Genomic DNA, 23,666 nt, shown 5'->3' with positions numbered 1-23,666 from the left:
TTGACCTAATCCCATTTATTCCTCTCCATTGAAACTCTCCCACCCCCTTCAGCTTTGTTTCACTTAAAGCCAGGACATCCAGTTTCTTCTCATTCATAACATCCACAATCATCTCTTTCTTATCATTTGCACAACATCCACGCACATTCAGACTTCCCACTTTGACAATTTTCTTCTTCTTATTCTTTTTAGTAATCTTTACAGGAAAAGGGGTTACTAGCCCATTGTTCCCGGCATTTTAGTTGACTTTTACAACACGCATGGCTTACGGAGGAAAGATTCTTATTCCACTTCCCCATGGATATAAAAGGAAAAGTAATAAGACCAAGAACTATTAAGATAAAATCAAAGAAAACTCAGATGAGTGTGTATAAATAAACATGAACATATATATATATATATATATATATATATATATATATATATATATATATATATATATATATATATATATATATATATATATATATATATATATATATATATATATATATATATATATATATATATATATATATAAGCCCATGATGACACTCTTCAGGTCACTTGTTCTATCTAGGCTGGAATATTGCTGCACACTAACAGCACCTTTCAAGGCAGGTGAAATTGCCGACCTAGAAAATGTACAGAGAACTTTCACGGCGCGCATAACAGAGATAAAACACCTCAATTATTGGGAGCGCTTGAGGTTCCTAAACCTGTATTCCCTGGAACGCAGGAGGGAGAGATACATGATTATATACACCTGGAAAATCCTAGAGGGACTAGTACCGAACTTGCACACGAAAATCACCCACTACGAAAGCAAAAGACTTGGCAGACGATGCACCATCCCCCCAATGAAAAGCAGGGGTGTCACTAGCACGTTAAGAGACCATACAATAAGTGTCAGGGGCCCAAGACTGTTCAACTGCCTCCCAGCACACATAAGGGGGATTACCAACAGACCCCTGGCAGTCTTCAAGCTGGCACTGGACAAGCACCTAAAGTCAGTTCCGGATCAGCCGGGCTGTGGCTCGTATGTTGGTTTGCGTGCAGCCAGCAGCAACAGCCTGGTTGATCAGGCTCTGATCCACCAGGAGGCCTGGTCTCAGACCGGGCCGCGGGGGCGTTGACCCCCGGAACTCTCTCCAGGTAAACTCCAGGTATATATATATATATATACAGTGGACCCCGCACAACGATCACCTCCGAATGCGACCAATTATGTAAGTGTATTTATGTAAGTGCGTTTGTACGTGTATGTTTGTGGGTCTGAAATGGACTAATCTACTTCACAATATTCCTTATGGGAACAAATTCTGTCAGTACTGGCACCTGAACATACTTCTGGAGTGAAAAAATATCGTTAACCGGGGGTCCACTGTATATATACATACAGTGGTCCCTCGTTTTTCGTAATTAATCCATTCCTGGAGGAGCTACTAGAAACGAAATTTACGATTTGCGAATCAATTTTCCCCATAAGAAATAATGTAAATACTATTAATCCGTTTCTGACACTCAGAAGTATTAAAACAAAAATTTTTTTTACATGAAATATACATGTAGTACATAAACAATACAATGGGAAATGATGAATGAAACATTAACAGCATAACACTTACCTTTACTGGAGATTCTTCTTAGTGTATGGGAGACTGGAGGAGGAGAGAGATTGGATTGTTTACAGTTTGGAAAGGGAATCCCCTTCCAGCAACACCTCAGGTACCAATTGCTTCTCTGGGGTTGCTTCTCTTCTCTGTTTCTTAATGCCACTAGGACCACCTTGAGAGTAACTCTAGTCCTGTCTCGCAAAGTAACTGTGGAGAGAGCTCTGTTTCTGGCATCTCTTTAACACTTCCCTAAAATGACCCAAGACTTTGTCACTGTACATATTTCTCACCTTCTTTACCACAGGCTTGGCACTAGGAGCTTTCTTTGGAGCCATGGTAGCTTATTTAGTACTTGCAAGCACTAAAATGAGTGGAATATTATGAAATATTTCGTAGAAGCACTTGAGGGGACCTTCACTCACTGGTAAACAATGCCAGACTGGCTGGGTAGGGAGGCCTCCCCGGCTCACACCGTGCGTACGCGTCCTGGACGAACTACTATTCGCAAGTCAACCTATGAAAAGCGAGTCCATGTTTATATGAAAATACCCCTATGATTGGCGAAATTTACGATTGCCGAGAACTACGAAAAGCGAGGGACCACTATATATATATATATATATATATATATATATATATATATATATATATATATATATATATATATATATATATATATATATATATATATATATATATATATATATTATTGTAACCACGAACAAGCGATATTTAATCAATTTTAGCTCACCTCATGGTGAGCGACAGTTCCATGATGCTCACGATGAGGCAGGCTAAAACAACATGAGTTCGAATCCTCTGCTAGTCGCAGTGTTGTTATTGATTAAATACTTCTTGTTCGTGGTTACAATAATATAAATACTGCTTGTAGAAACTAGTACACCAAACAGGGAGGAGAAAGAAATTAGCTCTGAAGCACCCACACCATCAAATGTCCTTGGATCACAGTATTATACCTATCTTTGCTGGGTGCGTGATTCTTGTAGGATTGTATGGCCCCGTGGGTTAGAGCATATGGGGTTCGAATCTTCGACTAGTTGCATTGTTGTTATTGATTAAATACCACAAGTTATGGTTACAATATATATATATATATATATATATATATATATATATATATATATATATATATATATATATATATATATGTATATATATATATATATATATATATATATATATATATATATATATATATATATATATATGTATATATATATATATATATATATATATATATATATATATATATATATATATATATATATATATATATATATATATATATATATAAATAATTATATTCTTTGTGAACGCTTATTACTAAACAGAATACATTTACAGAAAACACAAACATGAATACAATGGTACAATGTATTAAAACAACACTGAACTATCCAAGGACTTGAACCCATGCTGCTTTGGCCTGCCTCATGGTGGGCGACAACACATGACACCCTAATCCACTGGACCATATGATCCTTGAAAGTAGTGCATCCAGCAGAACTGGATGTTGTACTCGCTACACAAGGACACACGATGGTGTGGATGACTCTAGGCTAATTTCTTTCTAGTCCCCGTTTAGTGTAATAGCACAACGAGCAGTATTTTATGTTATTGTGACCACGAACGAGTGGTATTGATCAATAACAACACTGCACTAGCCGAGGACTCGAACCCAAGCTGCTTTGGCCTGCCTAGGGGTAGGCAAAAACACAAGATGCCCTAATCCACTGGACCATACGATCCCTAAGAGTAGCTCATCCAGCGGAAATGGGTGTTATACTTGCTACCCAAGGACACACTATGGTGTGCACGACTCTAGGGACTAGAATGAAATTAGCCTTGAGTCATCCACATCATCGTGTGTCCATGGGTAGCGAGTTCAACATCCAGTTCCGCTGGATGGGGTACTCTTAAGGATTATATGGTCCAGTGGATTAGGGTGTCATGTGTTTTTGCCCACCATGAGGCAGGCCAAAGTAGCATGAGTTCGAGTCCTTGGCTAGTGCAGCGTTGTTATTGATCAATACCACTCGTTCATGGTCACAATAATATATATATATATATATATATATATATATATATATATATATATATATATATATATATATATATATATATATATATATATATATATATATATATATATATATATATATATATATATATATATATATATATATACCATTATGGTATAAGAGGCCATGCGCTTGCATATTTCAAATCTTACCTTACTAATAGGTATCAGTGTGTCACCATTAAAGACACAGCATCAACAACACAGCCACTTGATACTGGAGTTCCACAGGGAAGTGTCCTTGGTCCCCTGCTCTTCCTCATATACATCAATGATCTTCCAAACGTATCTCAACACCTGAACCCCATTCTCTTTGCTGACGACACGACTTATGTCATCTCTCACCCTAATCTTGCAACCCTCAACACCATTGTTAATGAGGAGCTGATCAAAATATCGACTTTGATGACAGCCAATAAACTTACGCTTAACGTTGACAAAACCTACAACATTATGTTTGGTAGCAGAGCAGGAGATGCGCAAATTAACATTAAGATCGACAACACTCTAATTACCAGGCATAATGAGGTCAAATTCCTAGGCCCTATACCTCGACAACAACCTGAACTTCAGCACCCGTATCCAACACATAACCAAAAAAGTATCCAAAACGGTTGGGATCCTCTCCAAGATACGATACTACGTGCCGCAAACTGCCCTTCTCACACTATACCATTCACTTATATATCCATACCTCACCTATGCTATCTGTGCTTGGGGTTCAACTGCAGCAACACACCTAAAGCCAATAATAACCCAACAAAAAGCCGCAGTAAGAATAATCACTAAATCCCATCCCTGGCAACACCCCCCCCCACTCTTCATAGATCTAAACTTACTCCCTGTTCAGAACATCCATACTTACTACTGTGCAATCTACATCTACAGGACCTTAAATTCCAATATTAACCTTGACCTAAAACACTTTCTTGATAGTTGTGACAGAACCCACAGGCATAACACCAGACACAAACATCTCTATGACATTCCCCGTGTCCGACTAAACCTTTACAAAAATTCATTGTATGTCAAAGGCCCTAAAATCTGGAACACCCTACCTGAAAATTCCAAAACTGCAGACACATTCATCACCTTCAAAACTACCATCAGAAAACATCTTATCTCCCTGATACACCCTGTCAACAAATAAAACGAATACCACCTGGTGGTTCACACTTACACTCACTCACCCATTTGACCATAAACAGAAATATCAATCTCAATCTCAAAATAATGAATCTTAACTAGTCATAAGTTGGCCTGTGATACTCCAATACTGAAACTATGTATAGTGCCAAAACAAAAGCATTCACATTGCTAAACTCACAGCTAGTATTTAGTCACTTAGCCATAATACCAACTTATCTCATAATTTTGTAACATTTTAAACCTAAGGTTTAATATAAGTCTGCCCAAAATGCCTAGCCATGCTAGGCGTTCTAGTGGTACACTCTGTAATTATTATTTTACTACATGTAAACCACACAATAACCAAATTCTGTAAACTCAGCATTGTAATACTTATAGAGAATAAAGTTTGAATTTGAATTTGAATTTGATATATATATATATATATATATATATATATATATATATATATATATATATATATATATATATATATATATATATATATATATATATATATATATATACTTCTTTCGACAAACCGGCCGTATCCCACCGAGGCAGGGTGGCCCAAAACGAAAAACAAAAGTTTCTCTTTTTAAATTTAGTAATTTATACAGGAGAAGAGATTACTAGCCCCTTGCTCCCGGCATTTTAGTCGCCTCTTACAACACGCATGGCTTACGGAGGAAGAATTCTGTTCCACTTCCCCATGGAGATAAGAGGAAATAAACAAGAACAAGAACTAGAAAGAAAATAGCAGAAAACCCAGAGGGTTGTGTGTATATATATGCTTGTACATGTGTAGTGTGACCTAAGTGTAAGCAGAAGTAGCAAGACGTACCTGAAATCTTGCATGTTTATGAGACAGAAAAAAGGACACCAGCAATCCTACCATCATGTAAAACAATTACAGGCTTTCGTTTTACACTCATTTGGCAGGATGGTAGTACCTCCCTGGGCGGTTGCTGTCTACCAACCTACTACCTACTTTTATATATATACATATATATATATATATATATATATATATATATATATATATATATATATATATATATATATATATATATATATATATATATATATATATATATATATATATATATATATATATATATACAGACCCAAACTTATGCCTAGAACAGATTAACTCGGTGGCACTCGATGTATGCACAAGGCTTATTCCTCTAAGAAAAAGGAGGAGTAGATGTAAAATAGAAAGAGACAGGCGCTCCCTTTACAGGCGACGGAAAAGAATAACAGAGCGGCTAAAAGAGGTCAATATATCTGAAATGCGCAGGGAGACACTGGTCAGAGAAATAGCAAGCATCGAACTTAAGCTAAAAGAATCCTTTAGGAGTCAGGAATCGCGGGAAGAACTAAAAGCTATAAATGAAATCGAAAGAAACCCAAAGTATTTCTTCTCCTATGCCAAATCAAAATCGAGAACAACGCCCAGTATTGGGCCCCTACTTAAACAAGATGGGTCCTACACAGATGACAGCAAGGAAATGAGTGAGCTACTCAAGTCCCAATATGACTCAGTTTTTAGCAAGCCGCTAACCAGACTGAGAGTCGAAGATCAAAATGAATTTTTTATGAGAGAGCCACAAAATTTGATTAACACAAGCCTATCCGATGTTATCCTGACGCCAAATGACTTCGAACAGGCGATAAATGACATGCCCATGCACTCTGCCCCAGGGCCAGACTCATGGAACTCTGTGTTCATCAAGAACTGCAAGAAGCCCCTATCACGAGCCTTTTCCATCCTATGGAGAGGGAGCATGGACACGGGGGTCGTCCCTTAGTTACTAAAAACAACAGACATAGCCCCACTCCACAAAGGGGGCAGTAAAGCAACAGCAAAGAACTACAGACCAATAGCACTAACATCCCATATCATAAAAATCTTTGAAAGGGTCCTAAGAAGCAAGATCACCACCCATCTAGAAACCCATCAGTTACACAACCCAGGGCAACATGGGTTTAGAACAGGTCGCTCCTGTCTGTCTCAACTACTGGATCACTACGACAAGGTCCTAAATGCACTAGAAGACAAAAAGAATGCAGATGTAATATATACAGACTTTGCAAAAGCCTTCGACAAGTGTGACCATGGCGTAATAGCGCACAAAATGCGCGCTAAAGGAATAACAGGAAAAGTCGGTCGATGGATCTATAATTTCCTCACTAACAGAACACAGAGAGTAGTCGTCAACAGAGTAAAGTCCGAGGCAGCTACGGTGAAAAGCTCTGTTCCACAAGGCACAGTACTAGCTCCCATCTTGTTCCTCATCCTCATATCCGACATAGACAAGGATGTCAGCCACAGCACCGTGTCTTCCTTTGCAGATGACACCCGAATCTGCATGACAGTGTCTTCCATTGCAGACACTGCAAGGCTCCAGGCGGACATCAACCAAATCTTTCAGTGGGCTGCAGAAAACAATATGAAGTTCAACGATGAGAAATTTCAATTACTCAGATATGGTAAACATGAGGAAATTAAATCTTCATCAGAGTACAAAACAAATTCTGGCCACAAAATAGAGCGAAACACCAACGTCAAAGACCTGGGAGTGATTATGTCGGAGGATCTCACCTTCAAGGACCATAACATTGTATCAATCGCATCTGCTAGGAAAATGACAGGATGGATAATGAGAACCTTCAAAACTAGGGAGGCCAAGCCCATGATGACACTCTTCAGGTCACTTGTTCTATCTAGGCTGGAATATTGCTGCACTCTAACAGCACCTTTCAAGGCAGGTGAAATTGCCGACCTAGAAAATGTACAGAGAACTTTCACGGCGCGCATAACGGAGATAAAACACCTCAATTACTGGGAGCGCTTGAGGTTTCTAAACCTGTATTCCCTGGAATGCAGGAGGGAGAGATACATGATTATATACACCTGGAAAATCCTAGAGGGACTAGTACCGAACTTGCACACGAAAATCACTCACTACGAAAGCAAAAGACTTGGCAGACGATGCACCATCCCCCCAATGAAAAGCAGGGGTGTCACTAGCACGTTAAGAGACCATACAATAAGTGTCAGGGGCCCGAGACTGTTCAACTGCCTCCCAGCACACATAAGGGGGATTACCAACAGACCCCTGGCAGTCTTCAAGCTGGCACTGGACAAGCACCTAAAGTCAGTTCCTGATCAGCCGGGCTGTGGCTCGTACGTTGGTTTGCGTGCAGCCAGCAGCAACAGCCTGGTTGATCAGGCGCTGATCCACCAGGAGGCCTGGTCACGGACCGGGCCGCGGGGGCGTTGACTCCCGAAACTCTCTCCAGGTAAACTCCAGGTATATATATATATATATATATATATATATATATATATATATATATATATATATATATATATATATATATATATATATATATATATATATATATATATATATATATATATATATATATATATATATATATATATATATATATATATATATATATATCTTTCTTTCTTTCAACACATCAGCCGTATCCCACCGAGGCGGGGTGGCCCAAAAGGAAAAACAAAAGTTTCTCCTTTTACATTTAGTAATATATACAGGAGAAGGGGTTACTAGCCCCTTGCTCCCGGCATTTTAGTTGCCTCTTACAACACGCATGGCGTACGGAGGAAGAATTCTGTTCCACTTCCCCATGGAGATAAGAGGAAATAAACAAGAACAAGAACTAGAAAGAAAATAAAAGAAAACCCAGAGGGGTATGTATATATACGCTTGTACATGTATGTGTAGTGTGACCTAAGTGTAAGTAGAAGTAGCAAGATGTACCTGAAATCTTGCATGTTTATGAGACAGAAAAAAGACACGAGCAATCCTACCATCATGTAAAATAATTACAGGTTTTCATTTTACACTCACTTGGCAGGACGGTAGTACCTCCCTGGTACAAAGATGGTATATACAGTACATAAGGTTTCAGCAATACATTTCATGTGCATATTACTACATGTTTATCACAGATTACAATGGAAAAATCTCATCCAGGTCCTCAGAGCTGAGACACAAACCCAGGGTACTGCAGGCATTACCTCTCTGAGCAGCAGCGCTGAGTCACTGGAACAGAAAACTAGCCACCCTTGGATCCCTAGTTACCCTGATAAGTCTTTTGCCTACCTCCTGAAGGAACTTAGATGAACTTTTTCCCCATGGATGGGCCAAGGGTCTCCGAGCCTGTGGGAGCAAAGATATATTGATGGGCAAGTTCTCCATATTTTCTAGACTTTTGGGACTCCCTGAAGCTGGCAGCTGCCCCTCCTTCCTCCCTGGTGTATTGGAGATAGGTATCAGCCAAGGTAGATGCACATGTATAGTCCTACACCAATTGCTTTCCGTTTGCCCAGGCTTGATTGGCGATACCATCTGGACGATTTTGGTTACCATCCAATCTGCATAGTTGGGGTGGCTCCCTTATTGCTGGGCATCCAACTGTTGCACAGTTCCTCTTGATGATGTTATTAACCTCTTCATGCCTTGCAGTCTTTCTCTCGGATTTACGGCACACAAGACCGTGGTACCCGAATCGGTCTGCCAGTTCACTGCCGCAAATACACCTGTGCTTGGCGAGAATTGGGTAGGCAAGTCGAAGGGCAACACCAATGTGAATGGTCTATGGATCGAGGCGTATGCAAAGGGAGGAGTTGGGAACAGCCAACAGAAAGTCTCCTGAATGATGGGCTCTTACTGTCAGGAGGCTGGCTCCATCCTTCCCCAACATACTCTGAAGTAGTGTTGAGGCTATATTCTCCACTACTGGGCCATCCCAGTGTGACTGTTTGTAGTTGTTGGGAGGTGCATGTCTGGTTTCAGAGGCTGTCACATTATTCCAGAATGTGGTTTCGTCAACGAACTTTTGGTCATGGACTCCAGCTTTGTCCCTAAGATGCTCAGGGAGAATCGCTGGTACTAGTCCACTGGATGCAACACATCAAGACAGGAAAGCAAGTGGCGCAATCTGTGATGCCATGCGGACACCAGTGCCTCCCAGTCTAACTGGAAGTGTAGCTTGGTTCCACTGCCCATCTTCCAGAGCAAGGTTGAGTACTTTCGTAAAAAATATAAGAACATAAGAACATAAGAAATGAGGAACACTGCAGCAGGCCTGTTGGCCCATATTAGGCAGGTCCTACTGACTTATTCATGCAGTATTGGGTGATCATATGATGGTGCACATCTTAGGAATTATGTTTACCTGGGCAGACTCAAGCACTTTGTGAGAGAGAAGGTACAAGGCAACGTGGGTGTCAAGATTGCCTATTCGTTGTTCCATTCTCCTCAACTCATCCAGTTTCTTCCTGAGATCTGAGTCAGTGGTATCACTTCCCAGAGGTGCTCCAAGCAAGACCCTATTTTTGGGGGCAATGACTGATACTCCTGGAAGTTTGGATCTCACTGCATCTATCACTTGTTGATTTATTGAGATGATTTCACATTTGGATGGATTCAGGATGAGTCCCATTTCCTGTCCCCGTGTCATCACCTGTGTAAGATCATCTAGTAGGGACTCTTTTGTACCTGCTAGTGTGCCATCATCCAGGAACTATGTTTAGCTCACTGGTCAGCTTGACCGAGTTATCCCTAACCGCTATACAGAAGAGAAATGTTGCAAGAGGATCCCTTTGCTGGACACCCTCTGATGACGTAATTTCATGCTCTCCAAACGGGCGCATTGATTCCTTGCTCTAGCCAGCTGATAGAAAAAGGAAGAGACCAGGGAAATGTTCTTGTACAGCTGTAAATACCGCGTCTCATTTCAGGAGATTAAATGCATGCTTGAAATCTAATTTCCACTGCATTGTCCTCAGGCAGGTTGTTGATATATGCCCTTGTTGCATTACCCGCTGCTTCGCTTCTTTGTGAGACCCCAAAACCAGCTGGTTTGGTTGAAGCAACATGGCCGCCTTCGTGCGTATACTTCGAACAGCAGTTTTGGAAACGAGGCGGCGAAAAGTGTTGCCCACGGCAATCGGCCTAATTCATCCATCTTTCTTTTTAAGGGCACAAAGTAATGCCCTCCCCCCCAAAAAGGTTTAATTTTATCAGGAATCAGACCAGCCAAGGAGTTGTTAACGAACGTTGTAATCTCTGAAACTGTCTTTGCAGTCTCTCCGATAACTGGATTAACCATTTCCTTTCAATGCTGTAGCCTTATTCCAGTGTAACTCCCAGCAAAGAGAGACGGGAACGATATAATTGCTTTGTAAACGTCTAAATTTTGCGCAAACAGTGATTCCAACGGATGTTAGAACTGTCGTGCTACTGCTTCCCCTGGCAGGCTGCTCTTCTCTAAGTGCTTCAGCCGTGTCACCATCTCTGGTGATTATCCTGATTGCCTCCAATTGTGTTGCCTATTCATTTTTCTTGCTCACCATTAATCTACATAAGCAGACATTGCCAAAAAGTAACAAGTTGTGCCATGCCTTGATCGTTGGTGGAGCAGTTTGGATAGTTGAACCATCGTATACTTTTTTCAAGTCTGTGTTTCCCAGCTGCGTGTGGATGGGTTGCTTTGGGAATATGTTTGAGTGTCCTGGTACCTGTTGCTTTAATTGCCTCTAAGATATTATTAGAGGAGATGAGGTCTGTTGGAGTGTGTTCAGGTGCTTGAAGTGGCTGTGGGTCATCACATTCCACGGGAGGACATCCTGAACCAGGGCAGCTACCAGGTTTGCGGAGGAAACCATTGGTGATGAGATCACGAACCTGTAAACACCATCGACATTTTCCTCTCCTTGCATTGGGTGATGTGCCATTTACTTGGCTGCTAGATTCCTCCTGATTGACATCCATCTAACTGGCTAGACTAAAACAGTGGGGTATGACATGTTAGGTGGAGCAAGATGAATGCTTGGAATGCTTGGAAGAGTAGTGCATGGCAGGTAGTGAACTTCACCATGGTGGCCCTATAGGGCTTGAGGGGCTGGGAGGAGAAAACTGCTCTCTACAGTCGGGGTGTCGCGGGGAGTTGGGTGGGGGAAGCGCAGGGATTGGGGTGATGGAGGTGCGGGGAGTTGGGCGAGGGGAGGAGAGGCACTGGCAGTCACTGTACACATGGCATATATTCATACACACGGACTTGCACGTCTTACAGTAAACACAGCATGGAAACCTGCAGCTGTTTTAAAACAATGGAAGGAAGGGTTGTGTCTTTATCTTTCTGTCTCATAAACACGCAAGAAAACAGTCATGTCTTGTTACGTGTACTTACACCTAGGTACACTACATATACTTGTACAAGCATATGTATACTCATCAATCTGAATTTTCTCCTATTTTTTCTTAATAGTTCTTGTTCTTTTTATTTCCTCTCATCTCCATGGAAAAATGGAAAAGAATCTTTCTTTTGTAAGCCTTGCATATTGTAAAAGACGACTAAAATGTTGTGTAGAGTGGGCCAGTAACCTCTTCTCCTGTATAACTTAATAAAAATAAGAAGAAAATCTTTATAAAGTTGGGATGTTTCAATGTGTGCGGATGTAGTGCAGATGATAAGGAGATGATTGCCAGTGTTATGAATGAAAAGAAGCCGGATGTCCTGGCTCTAAGTGAAACAAAGCTGTAGGGTGTAGGGGAGTTTCAGTAGGAAGAAAAAAATGGGATTAAGCCAGGAGTATCTGAGAGAGTTAGAGCTAAGAAAAGGGTAGCTGTAATGTTGAAGGATCAGTTATGGAAGGAGAAGACGGAATATAAATGAATAAATTCAAGGATTATGTAGATTAAAATGAGGGTTGCATGCGAAAAGGGAGTAGTGTAGAGGACAGAGAGAGAGTGAGAGAGAGAGAGAGAGAGAGAGAGAGAGAGAGAGAGAGAGAGAGAGAGAGAGAGAGAGATGTGGGTGGCCCTACTGTTATGTACAAGGCCAATATTGTCAAAGTACCACACTTGGATCCACTTCGAGGACAGCGAGAAATAAGCTTTTATGCCACAAGATGGGCAGAAAGCAGAAACTTCACTCTTGCTGTACCCTTCTCCAGAACATCACTCCATCTGAGATCATTTATCCCAAGAATGACTCGAGTATGGAATACATTCGTACAGCATAATGATGTCAACGAGATAAATTCAGCTGATCAAATGAAAATGCTGACCCACAGATGACTCCAACTTCATCCTGTTCCCTACTTGTATGTCTCATAACAATAAAAATGCTTTCAAACGAGCTAGTGTAGGTAACAGCTCTTAGCTTGCCAATAAAGTTAGGAATCCTTAACCTGTAAATAGTTTGTCAATAAAGCTAGGGATCCTTAACCTTGTCAAACCCAGTGTAAAAGAGAGAGAGAGAGAGAGAGAGAGAGAGAGAGAGAGAGAGATTTTGGAGATGTTAAACGAGTGTTTAGTAACTTCTGAATCAAGTGAGAGAGTAATTGTGGTAGGGGATCTCAATGCTAAAGTAAGAGAATGGTTAGAGGGATGTGGTAGGTAAGTTTGGGGTGTCAGGTGTAAATGATGATGGAGGCTTTGATCGAACTTAGTATAGAAAGAGGGTTGGTAACAAGTAATACATATTTTATGAAAAAGAGATAAATAAATATACAAGATATGATATTGGGAGTAATGACAGCAGTTTGTTGGATTATGTATTGGTAGATAAAAGACTGTTGGGTAGACTTCAGGATGTACATGGGTAGAGAGGGGCCACATATATATTAGATAATTTTTTAGTTGTAGCTACAGTGAGGGTAAAAGAAAGATGGGATACAAGGAAAATGGAATCAGCAAGTAAGAGAGAGGAGAAGGTTTATAAATTAAAGGAGGAAGCAGCTAGGCTAAAATATAAACAACTGTTGAAAGACAAATGGGCTACTGAGAGCATAGGCAATTAGGAAGAAGAGGTATTGGGTAGATTTAAGAGTGTAGTGCAAAAGTGTTCAGCAGAAGTTTGTGGTTACAGGAAAGTGGGTGTACTCACCTAGTTATTCACCTAGTTAAGGTTGCAGAGGTCGAGTCCAAGCTCCTGGCCCCGCCTCTTCACTGTTCGCTACTAGGTCACTCTCCCTGAATCATGAGCTTTATCGCACCTCTGCTTAAAGCTATGTATGGATCCTGCCTCCACTACATCGCTTCCCAAACTATTCCACTTCCTGACTACTCTGTGGCTAAAGAAATACTTGGGAGGTGTGGGAGGGAAGAAGAGCAATTGATGGAATGATGAGGTAAAGAGAGTAGTAAGAGAAAAAAAATAGCATATGAGAGCTTTCAACAAAGTAGAATTGATACAAGGAGGGAGGAGTAATAGCAGAGATAAAGAGAGGTTAAGAGAGAGGTGAAGGAATGTAAAATGAGAGCAAATGAGAGACTGGGTGAGATGCTTTCAAAAAAAATTATTGAGAATAAGAAAAAGTTTTGGAATGCGATTAATAACTTGAAAAAACTTAGGTAACGAATGGATTTGACAGTTAAACATAGGAGAGGTGAGTTATTAGGTGGAGAGTTAGAGGTATCAGGAAGATGGAGGGAATATTTTGAGGAATTGTTAAATTTTGCTGAAGATAGGGAAGCTGTGATTTTGTACATTGTGCAGGGAAGTATAACATCTTGTAGAAGTTAGTGCATGAGGCAGTGGGTAGGACATGTGGTGGTGTATGTCCTTCGATGGTGGGTGCAACATCTAGTTTGGCTAGATGCACCATTATTAAAGATTATGTGGTCTAGTGGTCTAAGGCGTCATGCGTTTTCGCTCACCATGAAATGGGCCAAAGCAGCATGGGCTCGGCTCCTTGGCTAGTACAGTGTTGTTATTGATCACTACCACTCGTTCTGTGGGTACAATAATATATATGTTGCCGCCAGATGAGCATCCAGTGCTTATATCTCGGTAAATACTGGTCCTAAAATTTATTTTTTTTGATCTTATAACACAGAAAATTGCCCTCTTTAATTCAAAAAAAGATTTTTTTTTTTCAAAATATTTGGAGCTCTGCGCATGTGAACGTAGATCTATGTTTGGACAGTTTAAGGATTAAAAGGGGATCAAATAACAATATATACAGGTTGGCCATCACTAATCCAGCAGTCAGTAATCCGGTTCCATCAGTAATCTGGCACTAATTCCGTCTAGCATAATTTCAGATTTCCGTGGATGCCACACCAACCTGCTGGTACTGTTTGGTGGGGCTACTTGCTGCATAAGTCATTCCAATTTATTTTTCTCCATTTATTGTTGTAAGTTGTTCGCTTTTAGCCATAGCCATCATTCCAATGAATAAAAGAAATGCTAGAATCTTAGCACAGTTTTACAAATTTACTAACTTTCTTCACTAAGGTATTTCAGGAGGTTGAATATGATATCGTGTAAGGCTTTCAATAGAGTTCCACATCAGAGGCTATTGAGGAAACTTAAGGCACACAGAATAAGAGAAACTTTTTCCTGGGCAGAGGTATGGTTGACAAATAGACAGCAGAGAGTTTGCATAAATGGGGAGAAATCAGAATGGGGGCACGTCACAAGCTGTATTCCATGGGGGTCAGTGTTGGGCCCGTTGTTGTTCACAATTTACATAAATGACATAGATGAGGGAATAAATAGCGACATAAGCAAATTTACTGATGACTCCAAAATAGGCCATCCAATTCATTCTAATGAGGACACTAGAGCACTCCAGGATGATTTGAATAGACTGATGCAATGGTCGGAGAAGTGGCAGATGCAGTTTAATATTGACAAATGCAAAGATCTAAATGTTAGACAGGAAAATAACCATGCCACATAAAAAATAAATAATGTAGATTTTAATATTACGGATTGCAAAGAGGATTTAGGAGTTCTGGTTAGCAGTAATCTAAAACAAAGACAACAGTGCATTAGTGTTCACAATAAAGCTAACAGAATCCTTGGCTTCATATCTAGAAGTATAAATAATAGAAGTCCTCTGGTTGTTCTTCAACTCTATATATCCTTGGTTAGGCCTCATTTAGACTATGCTGCTCAGTTCTGGTCACTGTATTACAGAATGGATGTAAATGCACTGGAAAACGTACAGAGGAGAATGACAAAGATGATCCCATGTATCAGAAATTTTCCCTATGAGGGTAGACTGAGGGCCATGAATCTGCACTCTCTAGAAAAGAGTAGAATTAAGGGGGATATGATTGAGGTGAATAAATGAAAAACAGGAATTAATAAAAGGGATGTAAATAGTGTGCTAAAAATATCTAGCATAGACAGGACTCGCAGCAATGGTTTTAAGTTGGAAAACTTCAGATTCAGGAAGGATATAGGGAAGCACTGGTTTGGTAATAGAGTTGTGGATGAGTGGAAAAAACTCCCGAGTACCATTAGAGAAGCTAAGTTGTTGTGTAGTTTTAAAAATAGTTTGGATAAATACATGAGTGGGTCTGGGTGGGTGTGAGTTGGACCTGACTAGCTTGTGCTACTAGGTCAGATGCTGTGCTCCTCCCTGAAGTGAATGTGACTGACCTGACTAGGTTAAGGCATTGGCTTAAGCCGGTGGGAGACTTGGACCTGCCTCGCATGGGACAGTAGGCCTGCTGTTTATATATACATATAGTATATATATATATATATATATATATATATATATATATATATATATATATTTTATTTTATTTTATTATCACACCGGCCGATTCCCACCAAGGCAGGGTGGCCCGAAAAAGAAAAACTTTCACCATCATTCACTCCATCACTGTCTTGCCAGAAGGGTGCTTTACACTACAGTTTTTAAACTGCAACATTAACACCCCTCCTTCAGAGTGCAGGCACTGTACTTCCCATCTCCAGGACTCAAGTCCGGCCTGCCGGTTTCCCTGAATCCCTTCATAAATGTTACTTTGCTCACACTCCAACAGCACGTCAAGTATTAAAAACCATTTGTCTCCATTCACTCCTATCAAACACGCTCACGCATGCCTGCTGGAAGTCCAAGCCCCTCGCACACAAAACCTCCTTTACCCCCTCCCTCCAACCCTTCCTAGGCCGACCCCTACCCCGCCTTCCTTCCACTACAGACTGATACACTCTTGAAGTCATTCTGTTTCGCTCCATTCTCTCTACATGTCCGAACCACCTCAACAACCCTTCCTCAGCCCTCTGGACAACAGTTTTGGTAATCCCGCACCTCCTCCTAACTTCCAAACTACGAATTCTCTGCATTATATTCACACCACACATTGCCCTCAGACATGACATCTCCACTGCCTCCAGCCTTCTCCTCGCTGCAACATTCATCACCCACGCTTCACACCCATATAAGAGCGTTGGTAAAACTATACTCTCATACATTCCCCTCTTTGCCTCCAAGGACAAAGTTCTTTGTCTCCACAGACTCCTAAGTGCACCACTCACTCTTTTTCCCTCATCAATTCTATGATTCACCTCATCTTTCATAGACCCATCCGCTGACACGTCCACTCCCAAATATCTGAATACGTTCACCTCCTCCATACTCTCTCCCTCCAATCTGATATTCAATCTTTCATCACCTAATCTTTTTGTTATCCTCATAACCTTACTCTTTCCTGTATTCATATATATATATATACCATCCGACTTACGACCTGCTCGACTTACGACCACTCGACTTGCGACCGTGTTTTTTGTGCCAAATTTCTGGGAAATAAACAACTATTTGTGTTGTATCCTAAACCTTACAGCATAAAATACAGTACTAACAGCATAAAAAGTAAAGTAAAACATGAAATACCAAAATAAAACGTTAAAATAAAGTCATTACAAAAATGTTTTGTTGATATTCAGTAGTAAAGTTCGACTTACGACTATTTCGACTTACGACCAGTTTCTCGGAACCGAACTCGGTTGTAAGTCTGATGCAGTGGTCCCTCGTTTTTCGTAATTAATCCGTTCCTGGAGGAGTTACTAGAAACGAAATTTACGATTTGCGAATCAATTTTCCCCATAAGAAATAATGTAAATTCAATTAATCCGTTTCTGACACTCAGAAGTATTAAAACAAAAAATTATTTTACATGAAATATACATGTAGTACATAAACAATACAATGGGAAATGATGAATGAAACATTAACAGCATAACACTTACCTTTACTGGAGATTCTTCTTAGTGTATGGGAGACTGGAGGAGGAGAGAGATTGGATTGTTTACAGTTTGGAAAGGGAATCCCCTTCCAGCAACACCTCAGGTACCAATTGCTTCTCTGGGGTTGCTTCTCTTCTCTGTTTCTTAATGCCACTAGGACCACCCTGAGAGTCACTCTAGTCCTGTCTCGCAAAGTAACTGTGGAGAGAGCTCTGTTTCTGGCGTCTCTTTAACACTTCCCTAAAATGGTACAAGACTTAGTCACTGTACATATTTCTCACCTTCTTTACCACAGGCTTGGCACTAGGAGCTTTCTTTGGAGCCATGGTAGCTTATTTAGTACTTGCAAGCACTAAAATGAGTGGAATATTATGAAATATTTCGTAGGAGCACTTGAGGGGACCTTCACTCACTGGTAAACAATGCCAGACTGGCTGGGTAGGGAGGCCTCCCCGGCTCACACTGTGCGTAAGCGTCCTGGACGAACTACTATTCGCGAGTCAACCTATGAAAAGCGAGTCCATGTTTATATGAAAATACCCCTATGATTGGCGAAATTTACGATTGCCGAGAACTATGAAAAGCGAGGGACCACTCTATATATATATATATATATATATATATATATATATATATATATATATATATATATATATATATATATATATATATATATATATATATATATATATATATATATATATGCAAAACAACCACTGTGAAAGAATAGAGAAATTCCAAGCACTTTCGTGACTACTCACTGCTTTTATGAAACTAGATTCAATTATATTCCTGTCGACCATGGACTTGTTTCACAAAAAGCAGTTTTGACAATAATATGAATATTTCCTTTGGTTTATGTAAATTAGATTCATTTATAATTAACAGAATTTGAGAAGAATTTAATAATACACTGGACAAATAATAATTTTTAAAATTTCTTATTTCTTGGGTAGAATAGCTTGTTGGTGGGTTGTGTGAAGGACCTGTCTAGTTGGGCCGGCAGGCCTCTGCAGTGTTCCCTTTCTTATGAGTCGCATGTCAGGTGTTTAACTGTTGTGGGATCTGAGTGTGGTGTTGGCTAGACCCCTTATATACCTTCCTTTGATGCTTTACTTTCATAGTTCCTTGATAATGTGAGTAGTCACGAAAGTGCTTGGAATTTCTCTATTCTTTCACAGTGGCTGTTTTGCATATTCTGAAATCACCTGTTTACTGTGATCTTATTGCATATATATATATATATATATATATATATATATATATATATATATATATATATATATATATATATATATATATATATATATATATATATATATATATATATATATATATATATATATATATATATATATATATATATATATATATATATATATATATATATTATATATATGTATATGTATATATATGTATATATATGGATTTGTCAGTTAAAAATAGGAGAGGAGAGTTATTAAATGGAGAGTTAGAGGTATTGGGAAGATGGAGGGAATATTTTGAGGAATTGTTAAATGTTGATGAAGATAGGGAAGCTGTGATATCGTGTATAGGGCAAGGAGAAATAACATCTTGTAGGAGTGAGGAAGAGCCAGTTGTGAGTGTGGGGGAAGTTCGTGAGGCAGTAGGTAAAATGAAAGGGGGTAAGGCAGCTGGGATTGATGGGATAAAGATAGAAATGTTAAAAGCAGGTGGGGATATAGTTTTGGAGTGGTTGGTGCAATTATTTAATAAATGTATGGAAGAGGGTAAGGTACCTAGGGATTGGCAGAGAGCATGCATAGTTCTTTTGTATAAAAGCAAAGGGGACAAAAGAGAGTGCAAAAATTATAGGGGGATAAGTCTGTTGAGTGTACCTGGTAAAGTGTATGGTACAGTTATTATTGAAAGAATTAAGAGTAAGACGGATAATAGGATAGCAGATGAACAAGGAGGCTTTAGGAAAGGTAGGGGGTGTGTGGACCAGGTGTTTACAGTGAAACATGTAAGTAAACAGTATTTAGATAAGGCTAAAGAGGTCTTTGTGGCGTTTATGGATTTGGAAAAGGCGTATGACAGGGTGGATAGGGGGGCAATGTGGCAGATGTTGCAGGTGTATGGTGTAGGAGGTAGGTTACTGAAAGCAGTGAAGAGTTTTTACGAGGATAGCGAGGCTCAAGTTAGAGTATGTAGGAAGGAGGGAAATTATTTCCCAGTAAAAGTAGGCCTTAGACAAGGATGTGTGATGTCACCGTGGTTGTTTAATATATTTATAGATGGGGTTGTAAGAGAAGTAAATGCGAGGGTCTTGGCAAGAGGCGTGGAGTTAAAAGATAAAGAATCACACATAAAGTGGGAGTTGTCACAGTTGCTCTTTGCTGATGACACTGTGCTCTTGGGAGATTCTGAAGAGAAGTTGCAGAGATTGGTGGATGAATTTGGTAGGGTGTGCAAAAGAAGAAAATTAAAAGTGAATACAGGAAAGAGCAAGGTTATGAGGATAACAAAAAGATTAGGTGATGAAAGATTGGATATCAGATTGGAGGGAGAGAGTATGGAGGAGGTGAATGTATTCAGATATTTGGGAGTGGACGTGTCAGCAGATGGGTCTATGAAAGATTAGGTGAATCATAGAATTGATGAGGGGAAATGGGTGAGTGGTGCACTTAGGAGTCTGTGGAGACAAAGACCTTTGTCCTTGGAGGCAAAGAGGGGAATGTATGAGAGTATAGTTTTACCAATGCTCTTATATGGGTGTGAAGCATGGGTGATGAATGTTGCAGCACGAGGAGAAGGCTGGAGGCAGTGGAGATGTCATGTCTGAGGGCAATGTGTAGTGTGAATATAATGCAGAGAATTCATAGTTTGGAAGTTAGGAGGAGGTGCGGGATTACCAAAACTGTTGTCCAGAGGGCTGAGGAAGGGTTGTTGAGGTGGTTCGGACATGTAGAGAGAATGGAGCAAAACAGAGTGACTTCAAGAGTGTATCAGTCTGTAGTGGAAGGAAGGCAGGGTAGGGGTCGGCCTAGGAAAGGTTGGAGGGAGGGGGTAAAGGAGGTTTTGTGTGCGAGGGGCTTGGACTTCCAGCAGGCATGCGTGAGCGTGTTTGATAGGAGCGAATGGAGACAAATGGTTTTTAATACTTGATGTGCTGTTGGAGTGTGAGCAAAGTAACATTTATGAAGGGATTCAGGGAAACCGGCAGGCCGGACTTGAGTCCTGGAGATGGGAAGTACAGTGCCTGCACTCTGAAGGAGGGGTGTTAATGTTGCATTTTAAAAACTGTAGTGTAAAGCACCCTTCTGGCAAGACAGTGATGGAGTGAATGATGGTGAAAGTTTTTCTTTTTCGGGCCACCCTGCCTTGGTGGGAATCGGCCAGTGTGCTAATAAAAAAAAATAATATATATTTAAAATGGTTTACTGTAAATTAAATATACATGGAAACCTCGATTTCACGAGTGACTAAGCATATCATTCATCCCGTTGAACATGATGAACACATCTCTTAGGTAACCCAGCGGAGATGTACTTCTTCGGCACACAACTTGTTATGAACTTACTGGGATTCATCCCGGGTTGTCTCTTCATTAGTCAAGTCATCACACCAATATTCTACCAACTTAAACTCGTCTCAATCACTGAGGTCAGTTAATTAATCTATATTTATTTTCCTTTCTTTTTTATGCTAAATTGTTTAATTAAAATACCGGTACACTTTCAATGAATGTATGTCTACCTACTGAATATAATAATTGTTGGAATGTCCTGCAGTATCTTCAAGTGAGGTTTGAATCACGATTGCTGAGAACTCTGGGAACTTTGTGTCTGCTGTTATTTAACTTCATCTACATGGGCTTGTGTTTATATGCTCCAACTTTGTCACTGTCTATAGTCACTGGTCTCTCTACGTCCACATCGATACTCATCCTGGGCTTCGTATGCACATTCTACATTACAATTGTGAGTATGACAACCAGACTAAATATTTATTTTCCATATATAAAAATTGTAAAAGATATTAAATATAATAATTTGTTGAACATAGAAATTGGGTGAAAATGTAATTTAAACTAAGCAAAAATTTTTAAGTAATTTTTTGCATATATATTATTAACTGAGATGGCCAGCTTATGTGATACTTCCTCTGTTAACTTTTTATCACCTGTGTCAGTTAGATTTATTAGTACAGACATGTATTAATTATCGATATGATATCCATAATTATAAAACCATAACAATTATTTTAAAAGTTGGCCGAATTTATTGAAAAGGAAATGTTATGATTACAGGTCTGTAATTGGCGTAAATAATTTATTCTCTCATGTGAAGTATGATTTTGATGAATGAATTAGGTGAATGTGTGAGGCTGGGGCTAAATAATTATATCTTGCAGAATACTGATAATTTATTTATAAAATAATTAAAAATAATTCTCTAACCAAGGAATGCCGTTAAATAAACTATGGATTAGATTTTTGCCACAGAAGCGGCTAGTTTATTGGTCACCGCACATAAATTCTGTGGCGGGTAGAGCAAGAACATATGGATACGAAATAGAACCAGGAGCTACACCCCAAAATGGTTTACGGAATTCCATCTGTATTTATATTTACAGTTCATTTATTTGTTGCAGTCAAATTTAAGATACTTGCTTAATATATGTAGTATCTTATTTTCAATAATAAGTTACCGTCACATATCACATAGGTTATGATACCATCTCTATATTTCTCAGTAAGTGTAAATGAAGTACATAGTATCCCAAGTTAGTGACTATAGGGTTGGCCACACACTTTTCTATTGGTTTAATTAACATCTGACTGTCTTCATATTAGAGGCCTGGGTTAGCCTAGATGGCAAAGCATCAGACTGTCAATTTAGAACCCGAGGTTCGAACCTCTCGTCCACTCTTTTGTTTAGTCATTGACAGTTGTTTATTACAACTTAATTTGAGTTCATAGACGATGTGGCCATCGGGAGGGGGAGCAAAAATAGTGACTACAGTTTAAATACTTTCATCGCATTTCTCTTATGTTTGAACGCAACAATATAATGAAAATAGAGATGATTGGAAATTTTGGACGCCATCTTGAATTCCTGCTACTGCAAGGTGAATTTTCGTGGACTCTTGATTATTTATAATACTTCTATGTTTGTTTCCTGAAAAAAATCAGCATATCAACAATTTTTTTTTTAGTTTGTTTGACCTATTATTCTTGGACTAACAATGATGAAGAAGTAACGATGTTTGCATCACATTTCTGTCCCTCAGGAAACTGGAAAAGCTGCACACTACGTTACTGATATAATTGTGTCTCACAGGGAGGTGTGAAAGCTGTTATTTACACTGATGTGCTACAGACGCTGATTTTGCTCATCGGGATGCTGCTGGTTGTGATCATCTGTACCACTGATGTTGGTGGTGTTGGTAGCGTCTGGTCCGTCGCTGAAAGAGGAGGTCGCATCATATTGTTTGAGTGAGTCTTTTAACAGTGCTCTTAGATCATCCTTTATTTAGTGTTAACTAATACATGAACACAAGTTTTTCAAGAACATTTGAATATATACGTCATCAAATACAAAATATATTTAATAACTTGAGATTCAACTGGAGATCTTTCACAAAACTTAAAATGCTTTAATTTTCCTTAACTGAGCCTCTGAACACCTGTGCTTAATGACATTCTAAGTAATTAAATCATTCTTAAAAATGATGAATCAAAATATATAAGGTTTAACAGTCAAACTAATTACTAGTTATTTAATGGAAGGATATTGTTTAAAACACTTCGTCAGAGTTCTCAGGCGTCTACC

The 23,666-nt window shown here is 39.4% G+C and overlaps 1 protein-coding gene across 1 annotated transcript in view; it reads left to right on the top strand.

The window, feature by feature from the left end:
* LOC128697106 (sodium-coupled monocarboxylate transporter 2) overlaps positions 1 to 23,666 on the top strand; it is a 171,731-nt gene that overhangs the window by 51,720 nt on the left and 96,345 nt on the right. Inside the window, exons 3-5 of the mRNA XM_070095084.1 lie at positions 21,362 to 21,495; positions 21,624 to 21,812; positions 23,175 to 23,329. Coding sequence (XP_069951185.1) covers positions 21,362 to 21,495; positions 21,624 to 21,812; positions 23,175 to 23,329 — 478 coding nt within the window. The remainder of the gene's footprint in view (positions 1 to 21,361; positions 21,496 to 21,623; positions 21,813 to 23,174; positions 23,330 to 23,666) is intronic.

This window comes from Cherax quadricarinatus, chromosome 49, assembly GCF_038502225.1.
Source record: "Cherax quadricarinatus isolate ZL_2023a chromosome 49, ASM3850222v1, whole genome shotgun sequence".
In the NCBI taxonomy this organism is placed as follows: domain Eukaryota; kingdom Metazoa; phylum Arthropoda; class Malacostraca; order Decapoda; family Parastacidae; genus Cherax; species Cherax quadricarinatus.
This window is presented reverse-complemented; position numbering and strand designations above follow the sequence as displayed.